The sequence below is a fragment of the Morone saxatilis genome, unplaced genomic scaffold (genome assembly GCF_004916995.1).
Source record: "Morone saxatilis isolate NCDOM2014 unplaced genomic scaffold, NCSU_SB_2.0 Contig17, whole genome shotgun sequence".
NCBI lineage: Eukaryota > Metazoa > Chordata > Actinopteri > Moronidae > Morone > Morone saxatilis.
Genome location: NW_023339729.1, coordinates 6,825,203 through 6,843,647, shown reverse-complemented (window position 1 = coordinate 6,843,647; position 18,445 = coordinate 6,825,203). Strand labels below are relative to the sequence as shown.

The following is an 18,445-nucleotide window of genomic DNA, read 5'->3' as shown; positions in this document are numbered from 1 at the left end:
TATTTATTTTTAAAATATTTAATGCTCTTGTATTTCAAATTGTACTTTTCTGTATACATTGCTTATTCTTTATTCTGAACACTGATATGGCAACACAAACTTTTATTAATATACAACAAAACTCAAAATTTGCACATTATTCATTGATATGTTTGGTGTTCAGTGGAGAGAATGAACAAAAAGAACAAGTCGTTAAAAATAATGACTGCAAATCCAAGTAAAACCACTTGGGTCATTTGTAATCTCTTAAGGCTTTGAGTATCATACTAAGCTTTTAATCGCCTGCAGTTTAACAACTTTGCTTTGGTGAGCTAATTTCAATCAGTGCAATATGCAAAATTAAATGGATAAAGCACAGCTTTACTCATGTATTAACACACTACATCTGCCATTAATTGGAGATCTCACTCAAAGATACTGGACCCTTCAAAAGTTCCACATAAACTAAATGACACTCAACAGAAATTAATTCCATTTGGCAGAAAGACACTGTACACATTTGTACACAGGAAATAGCACTGTAATTCCTCTTTTTGTTGATTTGAACTTAAAAACATTACACACTCACACTCACGCACGCACGCACGCACGCACACACACAAACAAACACAAAACTGTGACTTAATCTACAGATTTGGGCTCTTCATTGGATTTCTTCAGGAGGGAGAGCAGGTTCTGCGACATGAAATACGGCCTTTCTGCTGATCCATCGTTGCGCTCCAGATCCTCCACTGTGACATGAACAAAAGCAGTTAAACAACATTTTATCAACAGCATGCTAACACTAAGTAATTTTAACTGTTCTTGTATTCATGCATTGACCATCTATTATTTAGAAAGTCGGTGCATGATATATGTTTTGCCTATCAGCTGGTTAAGAATTAAAGGGGCACTCCAGTAATTTAATACTGCACTTCCATGAGGTAAGGGAAACAGTTGAAGAGTAACTGAACACCAGGCTGAAAGCAGTGTTTTGATTTCTTCCTGAAAATTTCAAGTCTGTTGGGTGTGGTTTGAAGTGTGCTTTGTTCTGCTCGTAACCACACACAACAGAGTCACAGAGTCCTGGAGAAAACCTGAACATCCCTCCAGCAAGGTGATAAGATAAACCACGAGAGGTCAGCAAAAACAATGTTTTCAGGTGGCATTAAGGTACTTTACTACTGCCAATCTGCAGGTTGGGCCTCTAGAAGGGACTCCAAATATTCTGGATACTGCCTCTTCAGGTATCTAAAAATCCTTAGATTAGGACATTGACATTGCTTTATTTAACATCATAAGCCAAAAATGTTGGGATCCACTGCTCTAAATCAATGTCGTAGAGCCAAAGATATTCTGATTTTAGTCCCTAAGATGGCTCAAGTTCTTAAAACTCACGATACTATAATTCCCATAATGCAAATCTTTTTGTTATCTTGTTGTATGCACACTCCTTTAAAATGTTAGGGCCCCAGTATGTAACACAGGCTTTATGGTGAAAATGTGTAGCCCCCAATCCCAACGAGTAAAAAAATTCATCCTCCAGAGCCTAAGAAAAGAGTAGGACTCTACAAGTAAAGTGAATTTAACATGTAAAACTGTTGGAGTGCCCCTTTAAGACAAAATCAAAGTTCGGGCTGACTTTGTTGGAAATGCAAACTCACCTGTTTTCAAAACTCCAAACCACCTTGAAACTCATGTGTTTACCCATAACAGAACTACTATGATTAAATACAATCACCTTTAATCAAGATTTACATCCAATAAATATGGAATGTCATCAGTAATTTTAGTGGAAAATCAACTTACATCTTTCACAAGTTGACAAACAGGGGAAAAAAGTACAAAAGCATCCAGAGACTTAAGATGTTAGCCGCGAGCATTCAGAAGGCCATGTCAACACCATGCAGCACTTAGAAAGACAGAGAGACAGAGAGAGGACAGGGACAGGGCAAGGCAGGTGGGATCAGTAAACAACTGTTGGGGTCTGCAGAGAGGTCACAAAGGCTGCGTCATGGCGAGACATTCACAGCACTTACGCCAGTCCGAAATACCAAGGCAAGTAGGTGGCAATACAATACATGGGATCCCATCTAGACTGAAGCCAAAAAATACATAATGGACATACACTACTGTATATATACAAGTCCCATAACGGAAAAAAGATCCAATATTCATACAGTATATCAAATATGTCTGTAACATTTTGGCGTCAGCTGGTATTATTGTAAACAGTGAAAGAGATTCACCATCGATTGAGATGTGTTTGTTCTGACTGTAAACACGGTACTTGGTGGTTCTGTAGTGCATAACAGGATTAAGACAATAACTATTAGTGACAGTAATCAGGCACAGGTTTAGCACTCACAAAGTTCTACAGATCTTCACAATATAAAAACCAACACTGTTCTAAAACCAACACAACAGAGCATTTTTTCAAGCTACAGAGATGCACTGGGCTTTGACCTGCTTCGACCTTCACGACCTCCACGACCTTCTCCAGCTTGACGTCACACCACTCAAATAGCAAGGCGATCTGAAATTTTAGCTTGTTGTATGCCGTACATTTAACAGGTCCATATCACAAAGTTGCAGTACAGTTTTTTCATTCTTAATGCTTTATGAGGTTTACCACACCTTGTTTTTTTATTTTTGCCCTTACATTACTGCTAACGTCTACTCCTGTGGTGCAGACGGTGGATTTTCTTCGTCTTTCTCCTCTTTCTTTTCACCAGTCTCCTCTTTCTCAGCCTCCACAGCAGGAGGCGACACCTCTTCAGGCTTTTCCTCCTGTTTCAACTCTTGCTTTTCTGCTGCTTCTTTCACCTCTTCTCTTTCCTCCGGTTCTTCTTTCTTTTCAGCATCCTCTGCCTCGCTTACTTTTTCTTCTTCTTTTTTCTCCTCTTTTGGCTCTTCGGCATCCGTTTTGGACTGCAGAGGCTGCTCCTCTTCGTTGTCCTGCTTTAGCACTGTCTGCTGTTTAAGTTGGATCTCTCCGTCTTGTTGCTGCTGAAGAGGGGTCTCTTCCTCCAACTTCACCTCGTCCGCCGGCTTGGCAGAATCCGCCTGCTCAACAGCATCGCCATTTTCCTCCAGCCTCTTTGTTTTGGAGAGGATTTCGTGCAGCTCGGGGGACATGAAGTAAGGCCTTTCAGACGAGCCGTTGTTTCTTTCCAAGTCCTCACCTTTTGCATGTGCAGGGTATGCGTATTTTGTGTTTTTGAGTGGGTTAATGGAAAATCAGGGGGAAATGAAAACATGAAATAGGGAATGTGTGAAAATAAGGTAAATTAATGGGAGAAATGAGACAAAAGAGAAGAAGAATCAGAAACATGGCAGGAAGAAGAAACCAGCATGTCAGCTTTTGACAGTTTTATGAGAGCTTGAAAACAAGAGGACGAAGAGAGAAGACCTGGATGAATACAAAGTTACTCACAGAAGCAGAGGAACAGTGTGTCCACACACATGGCGTACACGCTGAAGAAGCCATGGGCGATGAGGTAGGATCCCACTACCAGCGTCTAGGCGAGAAAAACACATACATCAAGACCTCTGCTGTTGCATCAAAGCCCACCGGTGAGCTCAAAGAATCAAATCACACAAATATAACTCTCTCACCAGTATTGGCACCCAGTAATAGTTCAGAGATGGAGCAGCCTCCTCCACTGCTTTAATTCTTCCAGAGAAGAAGAAGAAAGAGAAGATCCCTGCACAGAAAAAGAGTGAATTAGTGGATTTAAACTAGAACTTCTGTTTAGAGAACAGACGACACTTTTGATATAAGAATAAAAGCTCTCCTACCAACAATTCCAACGATGAGGAGCTTCCCAAGAAACAACAGGAAGTCAGTTACTTTATCTAAAACAGCCACCCTATGTGGAAATGGGTACAGTTAAAGACTTTGAGAGCAAATAAGCAAATTAAACCAGAATAGATTAAACATTTTATAAATGTTGCAGTTTAATGATTATAGAATTATAAATTGTGGATATAAATATAATGAAATTCTACCTGATGATGTTTCTCATGAGAAGGAAAAAGGCATCTCGAGCTGAGGGACAGAAGCTTTTTCCATAGATGGCAATCTGGAGAAAAACAACAATTTACCACTTTAAAACCTCACCAGATTCAACATCTCTTAATGCTGCTGTAACCAGTTACAAGTGAACTCACCATGATGTAGGCATTTCTGTTAAGGAACTTGATACATTTCTCCAGACACCAGAAGCAGCACTTCATGCAGCTCAGCAGGAATTTAGCAAACTTGTTCTGAGCACCTGAAGGACGAGAGCGAGAATGTTACAATTACAGCAACAAACGATGTCTGACTAAGTTATATACACCTTTGATACCCTGTACATGTCCCTCTTGCTAAAAAGAAATAAGAAAAGATTTTATTAGATAACATGCATTATTCTGACCTACCCATTACACATTACACATGCATATATCCAAAACCAGGATTCATCACTAACCAGTTTAACAACAATATCCTAAATACATAAAGTCACAGATAAATATAGTGACAGATTGATAGAAAATAGCCTGTTCCATGTGGACTGTGCACCATTAAGACTGTTAACATACAGCTGATTTCTTATACAAATATGTTAAATAATATTTTAACATATACATAATAACTAACTAATTCTAGTTGACATTGCTTAGTGCTCCTTATTATCTTTTACTCTGTGATGCTTGCTTGCTGCAGCATTCTGTTGGATAAACGTTGTAGTTACACCAATATAACATACTGTTAAACAGTTTTCATATCGGACCATAACGGATAACATATACACTGATACTGTAATAATAAGGATATGGCTGCTATAGGCCAATATTGGCAAAAAATATCAGCCAACAGATATATTGATCAGGCTCTAATAAATATATGATAATTATGGGTAGTCGAGTCATTTAGCAAGTCAGTCATCTTGTTCTGAAGTTAAATCTTCTGACCTTTCAACTTGTGATCGAGGTACTCCAGAAGGACCCTGATGACCTGGACCATAGACAAGATCAGAGAGCCAAAAGCCAGGGAGCCTGTGTGGTATCTGGACAGAAGGGGAGACAGAAGCCATCTGTGAGCATGAAACACTCCCTGTCGCACAGCTAGGGTAACCCACCTACTGACCTTAGCATATGCCTCACTTCCACTTGCACAAGCTTTAAATATACACAAATACAGATAAGTGTACAAATTAAAATAATCTAACCGGAGAGCCCGTCCCAGCGAGGCGAAGATGGGGAAGGCAGGGATATCTTCAGGCTTCTTGAAGGCCCAGTAATACGAGGCGAAGGCCCCCGACAGAGTGACCTGGCCCAGGGCCGTCACAAAGTTGGCGCACCAGAAGAAGAGGAAGACATTGTAGAACTGGAACAGGATGAGGTATTTGTGGTAGAGGGTCTCCCCACCATAGAAGGCAAACAGGCACTCTGCATCAGGACACTGAGTTGAAATGTTGGAGGTGTTGAATGTCTGGAGAAAGAGAGAGATGGCAGACTATAGGTCTATATATAGGTCTATATATATTTCATACAGGCAACTATGATCAAAAGTGTGATGCTGTCCAGGTAAACAGCAACGTAATAGTCTCTTCCTCAAAGGTGTCAAATATAAGCAGAACATTTGTTTGGCTTTTTGGCTCAACCCCACACACACGCATACCTTGGGGTCGCAGGTCTCTCGTGAGTACTCACACTCAGAGTTGTTGAATACTTTGTACACCTGCTCATTAGAGGTGGACAAGAAACTGGTCGGAACAGTCAAGGAGATTATTACAAAGGGAGGAAATCTCTGAAAAGGTCACAATCAAGAGACATCTATTTATGGGAATATGCCACAAACAGGTAATTAAAGTTATAGAGCATATAGTATATATAGCATATAGAGTACAGCCTTGAGAAGTACTAAATGTGATGGATTAAATGTTTAACTGATGGATTAATTGGCTAATTAATATAGATGATTATTAAAATTATCAGGTTGTCCATTTCATTAATTTAGGTAAGTATTTATCAATTTTTGTAATTTCTTTTATCTATTTTAAAATCTTTTTTACACCCTAACATATTTACTTTCTTTAGTGTGGAATTATCTTTTGTCACATTTTCTTCGTTCTTTTCCTGTAACCCAAAATGCATAAAATATCGTAAGAATAAAAACCTATGCAGTGTGGAGTCTTGTGCAATGGAACGTGAAAAAAAAAAAAGACTGACTGAGTGAATAACTATAAAATGACACATTTATGTTTTGACCATCTTTGATCATCATGTGGACAAATGAAAGGATACACAGCAGTGATGGCCCAGTAAGCAATCACCACGGCCAGGAGGGCAAAGGTCAGCAGTGGGTAGAACAGTGAAGACATCACATGCCCAACAGCTCTGAAAAACAATCAAAACATTATGTCAATAAGTTTAGATATAATAGTCTCCAACAGTTGGGTAAAAGCTCCCCAAACAAAGAAACTCAGCTTAGCACTCCTTTAGACAAGAACTATACTTCCTTTTGGACCTGTAGTTGTGCACACTGTGTACGCAACACAAACGTGTGGATAAAAAGCAAGTATATATCCAGCTTTACAGTAATATTAAGTGTAAGAACTAAAGGTCTCATCTTAGTGTTCTGACAACAGAAGCAATCAAATTAAAGCAGCATTCATTCATTTTTTCACCTTTTCTGGGCAGCAAAACAAGAAGCAAATACAACATTGACATATTATTACCATATAATGTTGTTATGGTAAATGTGTTAGCAAATGTAATCCATAAATCCAAAACAAAGAGCTGAAAGACACTGAATCGCTTTGTAGAGGTGAGGAACACTGCAAACTCACTACAAGCTTACACATAATAATAAGCTTAATAATAGTAATTGAATCGATTGTAATTCTAAAAATATTGATTAGGGCAGCTTTAAAATATGACGCTGTACAATGCCAGACTGGGATTCAGACTGACCTGCTGGCCTCTTTGATGAGGGCGATGGCAATCAGGATTCTCTTCCTGAGGAAGATGAGTAGCAGGATGATGATGACCTCCACAATAGCCAGGATGATCACTGCAAAACAGTGAAGGCATTAGATTAACAGAATTCATAAACACTTCATACAGAGATGTGTTTAAGAATAAAAAGTGTGTCTGTGCGTACTGAAGGCCAGCCAGGTCTGTCTGATCTGCAGGTAGACAGAGAAGTCCGTCTGCAGGCCCAGGTCACGGATGGTAACGTCAGCACCCGGCTCTCCCTTCAGACTCGCAAACTCCATGTAACAGTGGAAAATCCCTAAAAATATGTTAAAAATATTAAATAATATAATATTTACATGTTTTTCATTTTAATATAAGCAGATAACAACTTTAGCATCTCCAGAGGCTGAAGACTTACCATATCCGATGACTAGAATAACCAAAACAATCATGACCCAGACCATGATGCCAGCCAGGAATCGCAGCAAGACAATGAAAATCAAGCTGACCACCATGGCGATCACCAAGCCACTGGAAAGGTTGGACACATCAAACATTGTAACAGAGTTAACAACTGAGTATTTTAGCATTTTTGCCTGTAATCTTTGTCTTGGCAGTTTCTGTCATGGATATTTTTCAAAAACATTTAACAGCAATGATAACTGCCGTGAATTGGCTGACTGAATCTGTTCAGTGGCTATAAAGAACAGTTAATGTATAAGAAAGAAATAAACTGGTGTTATTTTTCCTGTAAATCTTTTGTCTCTCGTTGTGATGTTCTAAACACATTTCTGTTATTGTAACCAGGAGGAAGTAGGCAGACTTACAGTAATATCCAGTGCCAAGACTGCGTGTAGTCCTCAAAGATTCTCATGGCCACCTGGCGAGCTTCAACAACCACATTTGACTTCCTGTTACAAAGGAAATTTAATTAAAAACAAACCAAAAAAAAAAAGACGACGAAAAAGAGAAGCACTCCAAAATAACATTGTACAGCTGCCAAGTATGGAGCACTGAACCTCACAAAATATGCTACAGTGTTACAGTAGTTAAAGCAATTGGTTGGCAAGGTTGGGCTTCTTAGCCAAGATAATTGTAGATTTAGACATGAAACTTCTTAATTTACTTAAATAATGGAGTTTGTAATTCATTCTTAAGTGACTTGCTACAAAGGAATTGTAGCAAGTTATTAATTTATCAGGCTAGTCATGTCTCATTGGAAATTAATATGGCAAATAATTTGAATACAAGAATACAACATACAACAGCCTGTAATACTCATCATCTTGATAAATAACATGCAGGGAACCTCCCCAGTGGGAAAAACGCTGATAAAAAACGCTGACATAAACACCCTCCAGGGTTCATGCAAATAGAGGAGAACCAAAGCAGGCTTACACTGTACCAAACACACAGCATACCGAGTAAACAAGAGCATAAACACGTTTAAATTGGACACTGTAGTGAAACATGATGGGGATGTGATGCAAGATTTGTCGAGCATCGATCCTGAACTGGTTCATTTAGCCACCTAACAGCAAAATGTCACAATTTCCCCACAAAGGGATTCAATTTACAATTATAAACTTATTGTCAAAATGGTCAAAATGGTACTTTTCTGTCAATTAATCATGATGATTAAATGAGTAATTGTTTCAGCACTAATTTCCTGAACAGTCAGTGGTTATTGCATTCAGGGGACCCCTGCTGATTTATCCAGCAAATTTCACACATTTAATGAGCATCTGTAGGTCATTTCAGAGCCTTTTAGAGTTGAGATAATGTGAAATTATAACAGGATCGTACCGGTGTGTTAATCAAACAGTTCTGCAATTGTGCAGCATAACCAGACTGATTAATGTTATAATATCAGCATATTATGTGTGTACATGTGTGTTGCCATACAGTGAAAAGGACTCACTTGGATGCTTCTAGCACATCTGTGGCATTGACGGTGGTGCCTTCTCCGTCATCAAAAGTGGTCTCATTGCCCACCACCACCACTCCGCCTTTCATCGTTCCCAGGGCAGGAAGGCAGCGACGGGTGACTGTGTAGGGAAAAGATGATCCATTTATGGTTTTATATGTTTCAGTTTCACACGTGAACAACAGTCGTACAGACACAGCAGCTTCCAGTGTGGGTGAAAATGAAATAAGTTCAGAAGAGAAACAAGCTCCTCACTTACAGGGTTTACTGGGCATCAGCATGGCCGGACACAAACTATCCCTCAAAATCTCAGGAGGACTCTGTATCATGTAAAACAGCCTTCAATGCACTTTTAAAAACATCTTTATTGTACTGTAATGCATTTCACAGGGCCACTGTGAATAAATTTGAATACTCAAATGACTTAAATACGTACCAATTTGGCAAAGTCCACTCCTTCCTTACAGTATTGTTTGTAGTATTCATGATCTTTGCTGTTTAGCTTGGCTTTCACCAATGTCAAATGCCTGTCAGGACAGCTTTCCACACATAACTGGACACAATAAAAACATACAATCAAGGTTGTGAATTAACGTGCTTGTTAAGAAGTAAAACAAAATTTTCAATGAACATAAAATATAAGTAGATAATCATATTTGACCTGTGTGGTGGGACACTGGAACTCCAGCAGCACCAGAGGACTGGCACATTTCAAGATGTTGAAGTAGAACAGAAGAGGCTTCTTCCTGTCACGTGAGAACAACGAAACAAAACTATTATTTGGCCTGTATCATAAATAAATGTCTCTTAAGTCCCAAATCAGATTACAGTAATACCAATCATTATCTGAAATACACAAGATAGTCTAAATGGACACATTCACTGTAGACAAACACATTCATACTGAACTCACTCCAGAGGTGTTCCAGCTTGTCCACAGAACTGCCCCCTGCTGTCTGTGGGGTAGATCACTTTCCTGGGGTCACCCTGAGACCAGGCTGCATGGAGAAGAATTAAATTCTGAACATTAGTTCAAATGACAATAAATAATAAAAATGGAATGTCACACATACTGAGAAAAACTACAAAATTAACTGGTTGTATGAATTAGTTCCTTGCTGACAACAAGTGACATTTAAATAAAACTCCAGTCCGTAAAGACAAACTCTGTTCATATTGTATTAATGACATGGAAAAAGGTTTGCATTTTAGGCAAACAGACAAAGCATTACGTCTTAAATATGTAAACGATTCCTCACTTTGAGAAGAGGACCAGAGATCAAAATCAGAACACACATGTATGCTGTATCATGTTTTGTATTGGTGGCCAATGTTATAATAGTATATATGGTAGACCCGCTGTATCTAAGGGATCGGGGAAGAGCCTTATACACCACCCTGTTGAATGCAAGAATAAACCATGTCGTACCGGAGAACAGTCGTTAATTTTGATGGTCTTAAATATATAAAATAAATAATAAACATTAAGCAATAATATAAGTAGGGTTTCTCTACCATCATCATGTGTCCAATAAATTACATATTGGAGGATCAGTCTTACCGAGGATGCCCACGGCAAAGTACCCGAACAAGGCTAAGATGAAGAGAATACAGCAGAGGATATCTGTGCAGCCCCTGAGGAGGAAAAATACTGTTAGTGGTGTCTTGTAGATCAGAAAGAAAATAATTATGATCAGCAGTTTAAACAGACGTCTCACCTGTTGTAAATTGGCCCTTTGAAGTTTGGGTCAAACTTCCTGGACTCCCCTGTGGATAAGAAGAAACAACAGGCTTGTCAGTGTCTGACTGAAAATTATTTTGTAAATATATTGAATTCTACCCTCGTTGTAATGGGACTATCATACACTCATTAAGGCCAGTTGAGAAAAATCCAGCGGTGTCACTTCAGAAACTGTTTTGGCTAACCACTAACCGCTGTGCCACCGTCTAATTGTGAACCTGTTAACCACCACCTACTGGGGAAAGGTTCAAACACCCATCGCACTGGCCAAATAACAATATCTGAATCCCTTGGGTGCTGATACTGTTATTGAAATTAAGATCACAATTTTAAAAGGAATACGTCTCAGATATGGTAATATGTCATGGTATGGCATCACTGTTGAAATACGATTCCACTGAACAGTAATGATAATATAGTTGATGGTTAAACGGTGGTCTTTGCTGCAATAGATTTCCTATGAATACCTTTGAAGTGCTTGTCTCATGGTGGTTATATAAGTAGCTATTTAAAGCAAGCTGAAACTAAGCTATACATCAGTTGTTTTTGACACTGATTACACAAACTAATCTCTTTTTTTAAATTATTGATACTTTATTAATATCTACAGAGGAGTGTATAAATAAGTTCAGTGCATGGGTGCACACAAAGAGCACTCTCTGTGCAGGAGATATGAGTACAATATATAATAAGTCCATGTATTATTGACAAGGGCAGGACAGCCTCCTGAACAAAAGGATTCTTCTGCCTGACTGTCATGCCTAGCAACCCACAAAATGGCTCCCTGGCGACGGTGTCACACACCTCAGACACGGCAGAGGAGAAACATCAACCAAGCCCACTGCCTAGAGTGAGTGATCATGATGAGCTAACACTGTGAGTCAGCATTTTAAAGGAACAGTGAGTATGAATGTGCTCATCGCTCACAGTCAGAGGTCTAAGTTACAACTCAAAAATATGTGTTAGACAGGAAATCAGCTTGAAGAATTCAGTAAACATAATGTCCTCAAGCAACATCCTCTGGTTAGATAACTCTGTTACACATCCTGTCACATTACTGCAAATGTCTGGCATGTCACATGATGAAGTAGCATTTAACGGTCCTTTAAGCCCTGTCACAGACGCAATGTGGGAGTCAGAAGTGAGACCAGCTACTTGCTGTCACTGCCTTGTGCTTACATGCAGTATGTCTGCTACACCACACACTGCTAATACACTCACACACACATACACACACTGCCCACACACCGCACCATGACCCAACTGGAACCATCAGAAACACATTGCTGGTAAATGGGAAATTAAAAGTGCACTGTACAGTTAAACTGCTGATACAAATATGTGAAGATTCAAATTGGTGAGATGACAAGATGAATGGTGAAATCAATTGTGGTATGAAGGTGCAAAGACTTAAGTTTCACTTGTGCAAAGAAAAGGAAATATGCACTGTTTCACACAGTATATACTCTCCCTCAGACATATAACGTGAATCAATCCGCATACACTACCACAGAAACAGAAAATGATTCTATGATTTGATAAAGAAAATATAAGAGAACATTTATTTTGTAGTTATTTGTCTGGGAAATGAAATAATCTTTTTCAGTCATAATTTGTCTTCAATTTCATTTTGTTAAAAAAAATATTGGACAATTGCATTGTGAACCCAGTATCGTGAATTGTGTCGAATCGTGAGTTGAGTGTATCATTACATCTCTAACTTAAAGCACTCCAATAACCATCACAATAAGTGAACGAGCCATGAGCCATTAGTCAGTGCAGCTGTTGTTTGACACATTAAAAACGTCAATAAGACCTTATTAACAAGTAAGCAACAAATTAACCTTCAGTTCAACATAAACCACGGCTGTCACAGTACCTCGTCCGTCGTATTTTGTCATTCCGTCGTTATTGTTTCTGTCATGGGTGGTTTTATAAATTTCTCCCTGTCTGTTGTGTTGTAGTTGTCTCTTTATGTCTCCTTCCTGTATGAAGTCTACATCATGCAACCCTTTACTCTCCACTTCCTTCTTTCAGTGTATTCAAAGCTTCGACGCCTATTCCCTCCTACTCTCTTCGGCCCCTCTCTTGGCTCAGGAGTTGTCGGGGGAATTGCAGTGAAAACAGTTTTGATGGGGGAATTGAGAGAGGAGCAGCAACAGCAACAAAGACTTGTGGCGCCTGTGAACCTGCTGTTGCCAAAATTGACTTAAGACATCTGACTACAGGGACATGTTCTGAAATCAAAACAGTATTTCACTCCGCCACCATAAACAGTTATTTTAGTGTTCACTGTTTGCTTGTTACAGCTGTTTTCAGTGTGCAACAGTAGTCACATGTCCAAACAAGTACCACTCTCACAACAAGGCACTGGACATGGGCTTTGGAAAGAACACAGCACTATTAAATACTGCAAACTTAACAGTTTTATGTTTAACCCATTTCCAGTAATATGTATGGCCTCCTCTCAGTGCTTTCTCAGTTTCCTGTTTCTACTTTAAGCCATATTTTTCAGCTTGTCACAGCACTTCGACCACACCCCTCCACCCAAAGTGCTTATATATTCAAACTTCATATCACTAACTTCCTCAACAATGAACAATGATTTCTTGAAATGGTTTCATGCATTGTTAAGACAATGATTTGGTTATGATGCCCTGTGTGTGTGCCTGACATACGAGGCGGTGAGCTGGACTGTACATCAGAGATAAGACCGCCCTACTGGTTCTCTGTTGGCACAAGCCCGTGTCTGGTCTGCCCACTTCTGCTGTCATGTGACGGACTGACAGCATGCCATAGCATGAAATACAATACTAACTATTGACCAAACACATGTGCCTGTTAGATACACAGTGCCATGTCCTTGCCCATACAAACTCAAACTCCTGCTTCTTAAGAAACTCAGTTTCCTTAACTGATACTGAAGCACAACAGATGCTGGATTTGTGAGGCTGATATCAACAAGAAATAGTTCAACATTTTGAGAAGGTTGCATATTTGCTATCTTGTTGACAGTTAGATGATCAATACAACTGTCATGTCTGTCGGTATAAGTATAGAGCTACAGCCAGGAGACAGTAACTTAGCATAAAGGCTGAAACAGAGGGACACAACTAGTCTGGCTCTGGCCAAAGGAAACATATTTGTCTACCAGCTCGTCTTAAACTCAATTTATGTCTAATTTGATAATCTGTACAAAAACCAAAACTCAAAAACAATAATTTGCCATTATGTGCCAGACTATATCTTGGCTGGGAGCAGTAACTTCCTGGACTCAAGCACGTGACAGCCCCTAAAAACTGCAACACGAGATATAAAATGTTAAGTTTTAGAGGTGCTGGTGGGTTTTGTTAGCTTTGGACTAGATTAATCCCCCTGTACTGCAATTTCTTGTTACTTATGGACCAATAATATAATCTAAAATGGGCTAATGATATCAGTATCCTTGTATTGACTGGGTTTTACAATTATTTATTAAATATGTTGTCTGTTTTGGGAAAGTTTTGTTTTTTAAGTCATGGATTGTGTATTTTAACTTTTAGATTCCAATTGTTGAGAAATTACTGTTAACCATAATAATTGCATCATAAAGACGTACCGGCACATAACAGGTGCATAAAACAGCGGGGGGTCTGAGTGCTGAGGTGTTTAGTATTCTAGATGCAGTGAGACACTGGTTTGGATTGTTTACACAGTATTTATATAAAACGTTAGAAGGGTTTTCTGTTGCTGTTTGCTCTACCTCCATGCCATCAGTTTGTGTGTATACGTTTTCTCTCTTTCCCTTTACTGAAGGGGATAAACACTGAAAGTGATTTTTCCAGCAGCCTTTCATTTGTAGGACCATCTGTGATTGTGAGAGACACAGCTCCATCAGAGCTGCCCGCTTTGTGCCATAAAACAATATCTGATTGTGTTGAAAGCATTCCAGCAGATTTGTTGTGTAAAGGCTGCCAAATGTCTTGTAAATGGTCTTGTTTGTTTATTTAATTGGCAAAATTACCGTGATATTGGTTTTCTGATGTTAATCTGAATGTAGCACCTTTAAGAAGAGATGTTTTTAAAAGGCATAAATGTTATGGTGTTTTCATTTGGGGACCATGGGTTCCTCCAGTAGCTCATTACATACTCGAGGGGCCCTAAAGGTGAAAACCCAGAGGCCCTTCCAGACGATGTCAGTCTGCATACAGGTCCACATGGAGTTCAATATGTCTGGCAAACCTAACCCAAACCCTAGTGATCCTATACAGTATATAATGTGTTTATGTTAAAAGTGGAGTCATACGGTCTCTGCTCCTGCTGATGATATGATACGTTACTCTAATCACGGCTGAGTGTATGTGTATTTGTGTGTGTGTGTGTGTGTGTGTGTGTGTGTGTTAAAGGAAGTGATGATGTCATGACTGATGTGATTCACTAATGGGCCCAGAGGGGTTATCAGATGAAGCTTTCCCTGGCTAACTTAATGGGTTAGTGGGCACTGTGGTTGTGTGTGAGTGTGTGTGTGTGTGTTTGAATGTGTATGAATGTGTATGTGTGTGTACGTGCATGCGGACTGTACACCAAGGAGACATTTTGAGTATATATTTTCCTCTCTGCTCTTCTTCCTACATTTTTATCTTTCTATTTGGGGTATGTAGATAAAGATGATCAATATATGGGACTTGACAGAAACTATGTACTATAGTTACAACAACTCAGATCACTATCTCTCTCTCTACTCCTCATCAAATGAGTTTGTCTGATTTTCCAAGACCAAATGACAAGTGCTCATTGTGAAACATTCTGTAGAAATTGCTCTGTGCGTGCTTTTGCAGATGTGTGTACATGCAGTGTGTTTGGTAATGGTTCTGAGTTTGTCAGCTTAATATTGACTGGAAGTCTCCTGACTGTGTCTGCTGAGTGGGTAGAGCGACAGGCTGCAGCCTGCCTGCTTGCACACCTAGACAGAAGGAAATGTAGTAGTAGTAACAGGGGCAGGAAACCAGGGACTGCACAGGCCAAAGTCTGCAAATAAAAACTGCTGTTTAAGAATACTGACGAGCTGGAATGTGTATTGTGTATTAAACCTTTATCTCCAGTTGTGGTTTTTGACCTTTTAGCCTTGTTGGGGGAGGGGAGCTGAGAAAAAAGAGCTGTTTACATGGCAACAGGAAAACAACAAGGGGAAATGCTCCACAGTGGGAGCTCCACAGGTTGACTGAAGAGGACGCACACTTAACATTGTGGGTGTGGGCTGTTAGGAGCATCCTACATTGTGAAAGAAGAATTAACTCAACAGTTAGGCAGCATTAGTGTCGTCCTCCCTATGGAATACCAGTGTGAAGACTGTGGTTTGCTTAGGAGCGGTCTGTGGCCATCCTCTCATGTAATAACACTGACATAGGGTATTAAAGCAAGAATAACACTGGTTGCAAAAACTTCATGACTCAACAGTCCATATGAACAACAACCCAGCCCAGACACGAGAAGACCACGCTAGGCTTCTGTGGGCTGATAAGTTGGTGCTGGAGGGGAAAATGCATGTGTGACACACATAATAATCAGTGATGAGTCATGTCTTTGGCTGGTATATAGAGGATGTATTTTCCTTAATATGTAGGCATGCAACAAAATGGTGTGAAAAGCAATGAATGTGGGTGAAGTTTATGTGAGCATCTGTGGGTGGATGAAATGACAATATGTCAATCTACAAAACGGGGAAACCCAATAAATCTAATACACTATCTACTCCTCCTCTGTGGCCTTGTTTTCACTGCAGTACACTATAACCGGAATATAAAGCTAATTAGACATAGGCCTACCAAGACAACCTTAACCTACTTTTCTTTATGAGCCTGTGTTATCAGTAACAATAAACCATATACCAACCATAACTGAAGGCCTACTTTAGGTTTCATTTTAAGCAATATTTGGTGTGTGAAATAGGGCAAACCAGCTACATACAACCACCCATCTACAGCAGGTTCCCCTTTATTGTATTCATGTATTGTCAAATGAAAAATGAAATACTAACTTAAGTAAATAGAAATTTCCAAAGATTACTGATGAGAAGTCCTCTGGAAAATAACCCGGCTGAGGAGGATGAGGATGAGTGCAGATCTGCATAAGACCCATGAGGTCCACACCCTTCCATCCCTTGCAGTCATTGTTTCCATTTCTTCGCCCGTTTGAGAAAAAGCAAAGATCGAGGAGAAAAGCAGTATCATAAAGCTGTTCTTACCGTATTTAGGGTCCGGGTTTTTTTCTTCCAGCTCCATTTCTCATACACTGCTCGGCTCCTCGCTGCTGATCAGACCTTAGACAGGACAGTTACCATGGAAATGTCGAGGAAAAAAAACATCAATAACAGCGGCTGACTGCTACAGCGACAGAGAGACCATCCCAAACCAAACTGAAGCACGGTGCATTCCAGGCTAATGGAGAGGACAGACAGCCAATGAGAGAGCAGAGCCTGTTGACTGACAGCTGCCACAGCCAATCAGAGAGCGCCCGACCGGGACAAAACCATTCGTCTCGCCGCTACTTCGATGGAATGTGTATGGTGTTAAATGTGTTTGTAACGAACATAATGAGCTCTAACATTAAACCAGAGGGTTATTGTGTTCAAATGTTAAACCTTATGTGTGCGTGTGTGACAGAAAGTACCCAACAATTATAAAAAAAATACAAATATTTAGAGCTGCTCCTGCTTAACTTTAGTATTTTTGTGCCACTTTAGTGTGCCACTAACCCTAACCAATTATACAAGACGCTTTACGCTTCTACCCCTCTGCAGCTGAGAGGAAAATATTTTCCACTTTACTGTATATATTTGACAGCTTTACACTTTACACAACTCAAAATTGGCTCAACATTAACCAAATACACCATTAAAATGCTGATCACAAGTAAATGCATGAGTAACAGATCAATAATGTAATAATTATAATGATATAACTTTTCATAGCCTACCTTTTGCTGATCATACAACTTAGATACGTTTTTTGTGTGATTACATTTGTTACATTTACACAAGGACGTACTTCATGCACTGCTCCACTAGTAATCAATAGAGCATACTGTTAGTACCACCTAGAAACACAGTTTCATGAGAAGTTAAACTGGGCATAGCAAAGAAATAACTGTCTGTCTGTCTGTCTGTCTGACTCAACAACTCTGTGATGTAGTTTCCAAAAACAAAAGATAAAACAAATTTGATAAAATTTCTACCAAAATAAAAAAATTCCTCTGAAAGAAAAACATTTCACACGTCACACATCTCAAGTGGTGGGAGGGTGAACTGTGATAGGAACTGCTCTGTCACACCTTTTGGCCACAGTCATGTGTTAAATTACATTAAAAATTTAAAGGTATCAATTGTTGTGTTAAATGATTATACATCTTTAGACACATATTTTAATGCAGGACTTTAGGGAGTTTTTGTGTTGTGAGATACTGTTACATTTACACAAGGATTCGAGTGCTTCATCCATCCTTGGAACGCAGGCTACACTCATTAATAGACCATACAGTTAGTTTGTGGGAAAGGAGAACTGTGACAGGAACTGCATTGTCACACCTTTGGCCACAATAGTGTCATGTGTAGTGCCAGTAAAGCAATGAAATATTTAAAGGTATCGAATGTTATCAGGCATCTTAAGAAAAGCATTGTATGTATCTAAAATAAGAGACAATCAAATAAATAAATGTTACCAAGCGTCCTGTAAAAAAATGTCTTGGTAAAGTCAGCAGACTTTTTGTTGTGTCCCCCTCCACTCAAAAATATGTTTTTCTTCTTGTTCCTACAGTGTGATGTTTGAACCTCTCTGTGCAGAATGATGTATGTG

At 39.4% G+C, this 18,445-nt stretch overlaps 1 protein-coding gene across 3 annotated transcripts; it reads right to left on the bottom strand.

The window, feature by feature from the left end:
• Nucleotides 1-87: 87 nt before the first annotated feature.
• On the bottom strand, nucleotides 88-17,009 carry slc44a2 (solute carrier family 44 member 2). 3 transcript variants are annotated; one of them, XM_035660229.1, is made up of 22 exons: nucleotides 16,840-17,009; nucleotides 10,594-10,642; nucleotides 10,437-10,510; nucleotides 9,789-9,873; nucleotides 9,537-9,621; nucleotides 9,312-9,428; nucleotides 9,135-9,195; nucleotides 8,870-8,996; nucleotides 7,776-7,859; nucleotides 7,367-7,479; nucleotides 7,133-7,264; nucleotides 6,943-7,042; nucleotides 6,274-6,366; nucleotides 5,648-5,732; nucleotides 5,196-5,458; nucleotides 4,939-5,033; nucleotides 4,153-4,256; nucleotides 3,991-4,064; nucleotides 3,781-3,851; nucleotides 3,598-3,686; nucleotides 3,416-3,500; nucleotides 88-731 (listed from the first exon to the last, which is right to left on the bottom strand). In XM_035660229.1, the coding sequence occupies exons 1-22, from the start codon at nucleotides 16,874-16,876 to the stop codon at nucleotides 622-624; spliced, it is 2,133 nt and encodes a 710-aa protein (XP_035516122.1). In that variant the 5' UTR covers nucleotides 16,877-17,009; the 3' UTR covers nucleotides 88-621. The 3 variants fall into 3 exon arrangements, with proteins under 3 accessions (XP_035516122.1, XP_035516120.1, XP_035516121.1); XM_035660227.1 differs by lacking the exon at nucleotides 88-731 and adding an exon at nucleotides 738-3,164; XM_035660228.1 differs by lacking the exons at nucleotides 88-731; nucleotides 16,840-17,009 and adding exons at nucleotides 738-3,164; nucleotides 12,496-12,683.
• Nucleotides 17,010-18,445: the final 1,436 nt, after the last annotated feature.